Source organism: Aedes aegypti, chromosome 1 (genome assembly GCF_002204515.2).
Source record: "Aedes aegypti strain LVP_AGWG chromosome 1, AaegL5.0 Primary Assembly, whole genome shotgun sequence".
Taxonomy (NCBI): Eukaryota; Metazoa; Arthropoda; class Insecta; order Diptera; family Culicidae; genus Aedes; species Aedes aegypti.
The window spans coordinates 305,908,527-305,919,222 of NC_035107.1; the positions used below are offsets into that span (position 1 = coordinate 305,908,527).

Consider the following 10,696-nt stretch of genomic DNA (forward strand, 5'->3'; position numbering starts at 1 on the left):
TTGATTATTGATATTTCAAACCCATTCACTTATTTTTACTAGTTTTATACTTGTGTTAGACACTCATTATGGTTTATTACGTGGCCTAGAATGTTAGTAATCTCAAATAGCATAACGACTCGTGAAAATGGTTGCATTCAAATATCATCAGCAGTTAGGCCCTTCAATTAATCTTCAAACCAGTTAGGCCCTTTCAGTTAGGCCCTTCGATTGGACATGGTTTCAGTTAGGCCCCTCCAATTAGGCCCTTTTATTAAACATAGTTCCAGTTAGGCCCTTTTGGAATTTGTTGATTTTATTGCTTTTTGATGTGATTTTCATAGTTTTTAAATAAAATAAAGCGAGAGAAAAACAATGTAATAGCTAAATGTTGGATATTCTCGATTGAAGGTTCAGTACCTTATTGATTATATCTATTTCAAACCCATTCACTTTTTTACTTGTTTTATACTTGAGGGCCTTCCTTAGCCGAGCAGTTTAAGTCCGCGGCTACAAAGCAAAGCCATTCTGAAGGTATCTGAGTTCCATTCCCGGTCGGTCCAGGTTTTTTTTCGTAATGGAAATTTCCTTTACTTTCCTGAATATAGAGTACCTTCGTACTTGTCACACGATATATGAATGCGAAAATGGCAACTTGTCAAAGAAAGCTCTCAGTTTATAACTGTGGAAGTACTCATTGAACACAAATCTTAGAAGCAGGCTCTGTCCCAGTGAGGACGTAATGCCAAGAAGAAGTATAAGAAGAATTCTTGCAGGGCTGTTACAAAAACAAACGAATTTGTTTTTGTGAAAATCGCGACTTTTGGAACTCGATCCACAACTAGAGGCAACAAATAAAAATTAACAAATAAAAATTATTCAAAATTTTTAATGTAATTGATTTTTTTTTCAGGATTAAAAATTAGTTTTTCAACTAACTTCGCATTAATATTATGATAAAACTAGTAAAAAAGAGAATGGGCTTGAAATAGGAATCAATATAGTACTGAATCTTCAATAAAGAATTTTTATTAATCAATGTTGATTTTCTCACATACCTAATCGATTGATTTTGATCTAAAACTTTGGAAATCACTTCAATAATCAATAAAATTAACAAATTACAAAAGAGCCTAACTGGAACTAAGTTCAATAAAAAGGCCTAACTGGAGGGGCCTAACTGAAACCATGTTCAATCAAAGGGCCTATCTGAAAGGGCCTAACTGGTTTGCAGACTCGTAAAAGGGCCTATCTGCCGATGATGTTTGAATTCAACCATTTTCACGAGTTGTTTTGTTATTTAAGATTTAATACGTTATGGGATACCTAGTAGACTATTTTGAGTGTCGAACACAAGTATAAAACTAGTAAATAGGAGAAAGGGTTTGAAATATGAATAATCAATATAGTACTGGATCTTCAATAAAGAATTTTCAATATTCAATGTTGATTTTCTCACATAATCGATTGATTTTGTTCTAAAACTTTGAAAATCTATTCAATAATCAATAAAATTAACAAATTCCAAAAGGGCCTAACTGGAACTATGTTAAATAAAAGGGCCTAACTGGAGGGGCCTAACTGAAACCATGGTCAATTAAAGGGCCTAATTGAAAGGGCCTAACTGGTTTGAAGACTCGTAAAAGGGCCTATCTGCCGATGATGTTTGAATTCAACATATTTTACTAGTTTTTATGTTATGTTAGATTTAAAACGTTACGTGGCCCAGTAATAGACTATGAGTGTCGAACAAAAGTTTTAAACTATTAGATAGCAATGAGTTTAAAATAGTAACGATCAATATGTTACAGAATCTTCAATCGAGCATTTCTCAATTTTTACGTTATGCTGATCACTATACAAGGGCTAAATATTGAAAAATATGGAGGAAAATTAAAAATGCACGGAAGGGCCAATCTGATTTTGATGGAAATTTTCAGTTAGGCCCTTTCATGACCAGTTAGGCCCTCTTAGTTTTATCATTTTCAGATAGGCCCTTTTAAATTTGAATAAAATTACCATTAATAATGCATTTTGCATGCCCGTAAGAGTATGTAGGAATAATTTACGTAAAAAATGATACGAATAATGAATAATCAAGTTTGTTTACATTTTGCAGTTAGGCCCTTTTCAAATGTTACGCTATATTATATATATATATATTATATTTGAATCGGCCGTTAAAAAGGTGGTCGATGGACATCGGTGAGAGTGTGACGTCTGTTTGTCTGTGGCTGAAACTTTGTTTTTGCTAACTACATAAAATGGTCGTGCGATTCAATCAGATTGTTGTTATCACGAATTTGTTTGGTAAGTATAAAATTAAGAATTTATACGGCTCAGAAAACCCTTCTGTACCACCAAAGAGGGCCAATCTAACGAATGTGTCTCTGCTATACAGGCAAACAATCGCATCCACAATGAAACCCGTAACATTATCGTGATCACCGAGGGTCAAAACAACGCTACAAGTCTCAGAGAATTTATTCGTCCATCCCAAAATCTTGCCGGATTTAATTGTGACCCACTTCTGAAGAGAAGTTTAAAAATCTCCGCCAAGGAATGCTGGGAGTTAACCTGGAAAAGATGATCAAATGGTACTCGCATGAAATCCAGTACTGGTCGATACAAGACCCCCCTTGGATGAGATGCTGGCCGAGGTAAGGCAGCTGAAGAAGAAGAGGATGAATCTATGGATGAGTCTAATGATAAAGAAAGTGCTTAAAATTGACATCGATAATACGACCCGCTCCCAGTCTCACGCCGTGTACTGAAGCTTCCACTGAGGAGCATCATCAGCGGCGTTCCATTGTCACGTCTCATCTCAAAAACGATTAAATCAGTAATAATAAAAATATACATTTTATTACAATACATTTTATTCCCTCTCCACCACTCTTAGAGGCCGGCAATACCTAAATATTACGTTCCCGAAGAGTCGTCCTTCAGTGCATTGTTGATTAGTTAGTGTGGTCGCAACTCATAATAATGACCGTGCCAGATTAGTTCTCAACCAAGTCCAGAATTTCCACAAGAACTTCTCATCTAGGGTTTATTCATAAACTTTACAACGCAGAAAATGGTCATTTTTGACCCTCATCTACCCTCTCGTAATGCTATTTGTATAAATATTCTAGAGGTTTTGTATGATCTGTAACATCAGAAGGACCCACCCCTTCAGCGTTATGAAATTTGTGAATGGGCCCGTACCATATGGGGCTTCAGATGAGTCGCCATTTTTGAGCAGCAGCTTTTCCTTTCGTGAAACTCCACTGTTTCGTCAGATCCTTAGCGCTCTGGTGAGCATCCAAATCTACGATCGGAGATTCTGAGCTCGAAGCAGTAGTACAGCTTATCCATCTCATCCGGATCAGCCACGTAGTAGATCGGAAAGGGGAAATCCTCTAGCAACTCCAACAGCCTCGTCCCCCAAGGAGTCCAACTGTTTTCCGGTCGCTCCACATCACACGTATCTTCTTCCTCTCCGAAAAATCTGCTTCATTGATTCGGACAGCGCTATTCCTGGCTAAACTGCACCAACTCCGTAACATTGTTTTATTGACCAGATCTACAGTGGAATATTGAAGACTACTTTGGTTACGCAGTTGGTGTATTCCCACATGAACAGGTGCGGCATCAGATTCGGACCGTAAGGAGGGGCAGGATGCTTTCGCACCACAAAATCAATGTCCGACTCAGAACGCCCACGGATCCGCTTAGTTTGAAACTGCACCCGATTATGTGCGTTCCGTTCAATCGCCGGAAGCAGTGCGCTCCGCTGCAAGGTATATTGAAAGTACAGGTACAACAATCTAAGCAATCACTGGATGCGGGGAGTGGTAAACCGAGAGGGGACAAAAAGTGACAGCTGGCGAGTCGGCGAGCTGGTCGATATGTTTTTGTATTTTACCATCCATAAGATTCTTTCGTATCCATAGAGATGTTTATTGCAAGATCGTTGCGTGTCTCGTAAGTGAAGGCCAGCAGGATAAAGTTTCATGGTCTCAAATATTAAATCAAATTATTTTATTTTAGACGCCATCATTTTTTTGCCGTTACAGATTGCGGGAATACGGTTGCCAATACTAAAACCGTAGTGTAGTTTTTCATCAATCCTCAGCGAAACCAATTGTGATTATCGTCATGTGACCAATACGATGGTCGGTCATCCCAGAACAACCAAGCAATATGGAAATATACAACGCATTCTGCTAAGCAAAAAGAGCCACCATTGAATTGTATTATAATTAAGTTTTCTGTGTTGATTAAGAGATAGATAATGAATGAAATGATCATTAAAAGAGTTGTTGCAGCTCTTTTTTTTGCCTGGATAAAATCCTTAATCAGGATAAAACCCTTTAAGACTAACGGTGTTGAAACAAATTTATTTTATTGTTGAACCAATGGAATGAATCAAAAAGTATCCAATTGATCGGGTAGTTTTTTGGCAATAATCTTTCGCAATCGCTTCTCGGTGAAATTTGACAGCTCTTCCGATTATCTCTGTCTGATGCAACTTCTTCGATTTAAGGAGTTCAAAGCATTAGTTTTACAAAGCCAATTGAGGGAGCCCTGAAAGATTCCGAATACGGATGATTAATATCTGCAGAAATGCGTCAGATTATCATTTACCTTTTTGCCAATAGATCGTGAAGTATGCTATGTTACCTATAAAAGAACTTCCTATAAATAAACCTATAAAAGAACTTCATTATCCTAAAAAGTTTCCAACTGATTTCTCTACTATAGTAAAATATTGACGTTTCAGTTGGTGCACAAAACAAACTGTGAAGAGAAAAAAGCGGACTAGATTTCATGGCATGCTGGACTATTCCATGAAAACAAAGTGGCCAGCTTTCGTATGCTTTTCCAACATGGCGGTTTCAGCAATTTGACATATCGTATTACCTCCCTTCTAGATACCTTGCTCCGCTGATCAGGGTGTACGTGTTGTCCTTGATTTGTTGAGAATGTACTGGTTATATGCGGAAGAGGAGTTTGAGTCCTTCCGGAGGATAATCCGAAAGACTCACCATTGTCTGATCCTAACACTTCTAGCAGTACAACGAACACACTGTAGATGGATCTCGAAGCCCGCATTTCCACGATCACGGCCACCCACTACAATTCGGAAACTATTTTGCAAATCCACTATCATCCATCGGATCCTTAGCGCAATGCTGGGCATTCAAATCTACGATCATAATCCGCGCGATTTCTTTGCCACTGGCCTGCAAAATTATATTAATGTGTTATTGAAGGCAAAGGCACATTTTTACTTAAAACTTACCAGAAATCTAAATAGCTGCCTCCGTCAATCAAAAACCTTAGATTTTATGCTGTTCAGTCGAATTAGTTCAATCGGTGATTTTGAAAATAAACAATAACAATCTGCCATAGATCAAACAGAGTTGCCAGTTATTATCCACTTATCCGCGAGCGGGAATGGCGTCCTGTGGGTGCTACTTTGATAGTGGGTGAGATCAAGGTACCTGTAATGCTAGGTAAAGCAATCTAAGCAGTCAGTGGATGCGGGGTGTAGTACACTGCCGGGGAGGTGGAAATGACAGCTGACTAGTTTGTGTGCGTTGTTCTGTTTTCGATCCCTTAGAAACCGAGGTTGCTCATGGTTGTTTGTTTTTATCAAACAAGCAAACATTTTTTCGCGCGTGAGTCAATAGTCCTCCTTTTTGCCGAGCAATCACCCTTACAAATTAAATAAGTTTTTCATAATAATTATAATGTGACGTATAATTAAATGTAAATCTCTTTAAATTTTAGAACTTGAAACACAGTTTTGCAAATGCTACATTTGCGACCATCGATTAAGTTCCTCGTGGACCATTATGATCAAGCGCACCCCGAAACACGCCCGTCCAACTGCTTGATTTGCGACGAAGGATTCCACCGGAAGACCTTCTGGGAGACCTTTGCATCATACCTTCTAGGAGACCTTTCCCATATGAATCCGGATAATGACAGACGGAGGATATCAGTGAGAAATCCAGCGTTAACAGATGCGAATAGCCCGGGTTTACAAGTGTATCCCTTGCCGGAGAAGCTTTTGGGCGAAACGGTCCACAGTTGCGCACTTTATAGTGCACACGGATCGGCTGATTGTTAGCGAGCACTGCAAGATGCCGTTCCGAGCTTGGAGGACCATTTACTGGATGATTGAAGCATATATTGAAAGGCTGTGAAAATTACCGTGGAAATTTAGTTTAAATGTAAAGAAGAATTAATAATAATGTTCTGTAAATACTGACACTTGTCGAAAGATAAAAGGCTATCCATAGACCAAGTGGATTACAATTTTATTACCCCAGACACTTTTTTTTGAGCGTTGTATATAAAAAATTCTAAAAAATGCAGCTGAAACACAAACAGAGCTCAACTTGTCGAAGATAAGAGCTCCAAAAAGTCTAGCTGATTTCGTTGTGCATGGCATTGTTGTATTCCATTTTTAACATGCAGTGCATTTGCTGTTATTTGAAGTGCTATAGCATAATACCTAAAGACTCCCTCGCTAATACACCCTGAGCAGATTCGAAGGAACTATTGTTGCTGGAGAGTAGGCGATTGGAATCTACCGTCAAATAATGTTTTCAATTTCATGGCATGCTAGTCTGTTTTATCACAACAAACTAGCCAGTTGTCATATGTGATCCCAATATGGCGGAATGAACAATTTCACACATTAAACTACCTCCCTTCTAGATACCTTGGGTGAGATTCCATATTTGACGTTTCTTGAAGGTCGTCAAAGCAACTGCACCCACCAGTAAAAATTTTGACGTCAGTGGATTTGACAGCTTATGTTTACAAAATAGGAAGGTCCTAGAGGTGAACGAGCGGTTTGTTTTGAAAAAAGATTGGCTGCAGTTCGCGAAATATTTTTAAAATGTTATCTGCTAAAGTGAGTACGCTGTGCGAAGAAGATTTATCGCGTTATCGAGATAAAATTGCGGTGTTGGGAGGTGAAGATCCATATAACTTACAATGCGATGCCAACGAACTCCCACTCACAGTTGATTACGACATGATTTTATGTTACCTGCTTAACACATTATCCTTTCAATCAAACGAACCACTAAGGAACAGAAAATCCTTAGATTCGTACAAAAATTTTGAAAGAGGGTTCGTGAAGGAAGTTAAAGGATGCAAATGTGATCAAATATTTGTGGTTCGAGGAAAGGTAAGTCTTATTATTTCTCCGCACTTTTCATTCATATTTCAAACGGCGTTATTTTTTTTTGCGAATAGGTTTTGCATAGTATGCGAGTGAATGACCCAGCAGCTGAGTGCTGGATATTGATACAGAATGAAAGTGTGGATGGACACGATGTTGGAGAGATACGTTCTGCACACTGTGACTGTACAGCGGGCGCAGGAGAAACATGTTCTCATGTTGCTGCAGTCTTGTACGCTTTAAGCTACGCCAGAGAAACGTGTCTAGGAAAACAGGTATAGCTGGATTGAAATTATGGGGATTAAAGTAAATAATTTGATTTTTTTTATTCAAGATATCGGTAACGCAGCTTCCAGCCTACTGGTGCCAACCCTCAGGAAGTGCACATCAAAACCTCTACAAACCTGTTGACGAGATTGATTTTGGACGATCAGTTCAAACGACGTGCGAGCTCCGTGATTATGAATTAGGAAAGACCGAGGATGAATTAAAGGAGCTAATTAATAATATAGCCGCTCTTGGCCAAGATGTTGCGGCTAGCAAGGCTTTTTTCGATACATCTGATGGTTGTGATCCTGAAGATTACGCAAAACGACGTTATGCTGAGCAATATTTGTCCTTCAGCAACCTTTTTGAAGAGCATTTAGTTTCAGCCTCAGTAGAAGAAATAATTGATCGCGCTAAGGAGATTGTATGGACATTAACTGAAGAGGATTGTGAGTTGGTTGAAGAATTGACACGAGATCAGTCTTCTGATCCATTGTGGTTTAAGCTTAGATACGGACGAATCACAGCTTCCACGTTTGGTAGGTCCGTGAAAACCAAAATAAGTAATCCTTCAACTTCACTCTTAAAAACCATTTGTGGATCAAATTTAACTCAAGAATTACCAGCAACTTTACATGGTAAGCGAAACGAGCATAAAGCTATTACAGCTGCTATTAAAATGTTTCAGTCTCAAAACCATTCGAATTTCAGCAGTAGGAAAAGCGGTTTAATCATAAATCCCTTGTATCCTTACTTCGCAGCTTCGCCAGATTTTATTTTTGAATGCACTTGCTGCAACAAAGTCGTGGTAGAAGCAAAATGCCCATTTAAGTTTGAAAATTTGAGTAGAGAAGAAGGAATTAATTCATTACTTAACAGGCAACATCCATATATACTAATGGAATCAGATGGTAATATTGTGTTAAACCACAATCATGAGTATTATTACCAAATCCAGATGCAAATATTTTTAGCAGACGCTTCATATGGAATATTTGTTGTTTGGGCATCAAACTTTACCTTGTTCATTAAGGTAACAAAAAATGCTCCGTTTTGGGAGGAAAACTCGGAAAAAGCAACTCTTTTCTTTGAGAATGTGCTTGCACCAGAAATAATTGCGAAGCATTACACATCAACTGATAAAAATACAAATAAGGATTAGTATATGTAGCGTAGTACCACAGACAAACAGACGTAACACTAGGATTATTTTCGTCTCACATATTTTGCTCTCAGTTCTAATATGTTGTAGTAGGCCAACTGCTCACACGTGGAGCTCGTATCAATTTTATTCGATTTTGACTTTTTGCACTATCAACAGCTAGGTGCAGTTGACTAAACCCAGTATTGGGCATAAACGTTCGTGCCCCAATATATTCTAAATTATTTTTTATCAGCTGTTAAATATTGTCTATTTGTCTGTAGTAGTACAGTGTAAAGATTACAACTAAGATATGTAAGTGTATGTTGGATTCCTATGAAAATAAAAAAATATGTAACAGAGTGTGAAAAAACAGAATTATCTGGGAATTTTATTCTGCCTGGAAAATCCTTGAACTCTCAGTGAATTTTGGCTACACTTACAGGGAAATTATTTCGAATCAGTAATACATAGTAGAATTTTCTTGTTCAGGGCTGGTAGCGAGTTACTTTTAGTAACTTGGTCAAAATTTTCAACCAGATCACTAATAACAAGAAAAAATGTCACTATTCTCTTGATCTGATGATAGAGCAACGATAATGTGGAATAGCTGGTGTAATGTGGAATAGCTGGTGTAATGTGGAATAGCTTCTTGAATTCAAATAACAAAACAGTTCAGTTTCACCTAATGGATTGTGGGTGGAATTTGTGATAATATTTATAGTAAAATTTGGTTAAGGAATTTGATGAAAAAGCTTGTTTGTTTAGAAAATTTCCAGACTGAATTCTTCGTTTCTTGGAATAATAACATAAAAATTTAATTAAAATCACAAAATAAATTCCTGAAGAAGTGTTTGGAGCAGTATGTCGAATAAATTTACAGTGAAACGACCAGTAATACTTGTCGTAATGTCGCGAAGAATTAAAACAAAATCCTTGAAATATTCTTAGAGAAAATGACGGAATCAAACTCTCATATCGTGGTTCCTAGTCTTTTTGTGGTCCACGTTTGTTTTTTTAGGCAAGGGTTCTCTAAAATTTTTATTTCCAAGACTCAGTCGCTGCCAGCCCTGATTTCCTCAAGATACAAATACAAAACGCCCCACACAGAAGTATTGTGGGTACGGGATGTCCACAAATCTAAGTCCCATTTTAAGGAAAAGGTTATTTTTTCTTTAAGGTGACACGGGAGACCGTCTTATTTTCCCTATATTTTGTCTCACTCTAACAATTATCATCAAAACTTTGCAGAAGCAAATCTCTAGTTTTAGTGAATCGATTAAGCTGAAAATTTGTTGGGATTTGCACTACATATTTATATATAATTATAGTGATACATTTTTCGCATCGATATATGAAGTGGTACTTGAGATTTGCTTCTTCAAATGGAGAGAATGATTGAAACACCGTCCCGTTCGGCCTTAAGATTCAATAGATTGTTTTATATCTGACTTTGATTATTAAAGACACTTTAGGACCATTTTATTTATTCGCACCTTCTTCATTGATAAGATAATAGATATTCAGTCTGTACAGCAAAGTGTAAGACAATGTTAATAAAATATAAATATAAACAATCTTGTTTTTCATGGAACTTAAATAAAAATTATTAAATTACTCTATTTTTTCGGATGTTGTTTACACATTTTAAACGAACAAATAAAAAAAAATGACAATAAATCTCCAATATGTTTTAAGATATTTTTTTATTGAAGTGAAAAATACTTTGTAATTTATACTCTAAAGCTAAGTATGCTGTTTCCAGGTAAGTTCTGTTTGATAAAAAAAAAAAAAAAAAAAAAAAAAAAAAAAAAAAGAGTTCTGGGAGTTCTGTTTGATCCTTCGACCTTGACGCTTGCTCCTGGGCAGTGCGTCAAGAAAGCCCGAACAGTTTTTTTTTTATTCTTTTTGGGTCGCGCGCTTATTTTTTTTCCTGAGTGCTTTTTTATACCCGAGCAAACGAGTGAAGCCGAAAGTGGATTGTGGCTGCTCAGTCAAGGATAACGGATCAATTGGTGAGCTCGTTTCATGCTACTATTTCTAATCTATAAAATATGTATGACTGCACATTCAATCGTTACAATGGTGGGATGTAAATATGATTTTTCAACAAACTATGG

At 37.2% G+C, this 10,696-nt stretch overlaps 1 protein-coding gene across 1 annotated transcript; it reads left to right on the top strand.

Moving 5' to 3' along the window:
- Positions 1-6,717: 6,717 nt before the first annotated feature.
- Positions 6,718-8,629, top strand: LOC110674231. The gene is made up of 3 exons (XM_021838436.1): positions 6,718-7,174; positions 7,243-7,443; positions 7,503-8,629. The coding sequence occupies exons 1-3, from the start codon at positions 6,881-6,883 to the stop codon at positions 8,595-8,597; spliced, it is 1,590 nt and encodes a 529-aa protein (XP_021694128.1). The 5' UTR covers positions 6,718-6,880; the 3' UTR covers positions 8,598-8,629.
- Positions 8,630-10,696: the final 2,067 nt, after the last annotated feature.

Coding starts and splice junctions, on each gene's coding strand:
- LOC110674231 (XM_021838436.1), top strand. CDS start 6,881: ATGTTATCTGCTAAAGTGAGTACGCTGTGCGAAGAAGATTTATCGCGT. Junction 7,175..7,242: donor TATTTGTGGTTCGAGGAAAG/GTAAGTCTTATT, acceptor TTTTGCGAATAG/GTTTTGCATAGTATGCGAGT. Junction 7,444..7,502: donor AAACGTGTCTAGGAAAACAG/GTATAGCTGGAT, acceptor TTTTTATTCAAG/ATATCGGTAACGCAGCTTCC.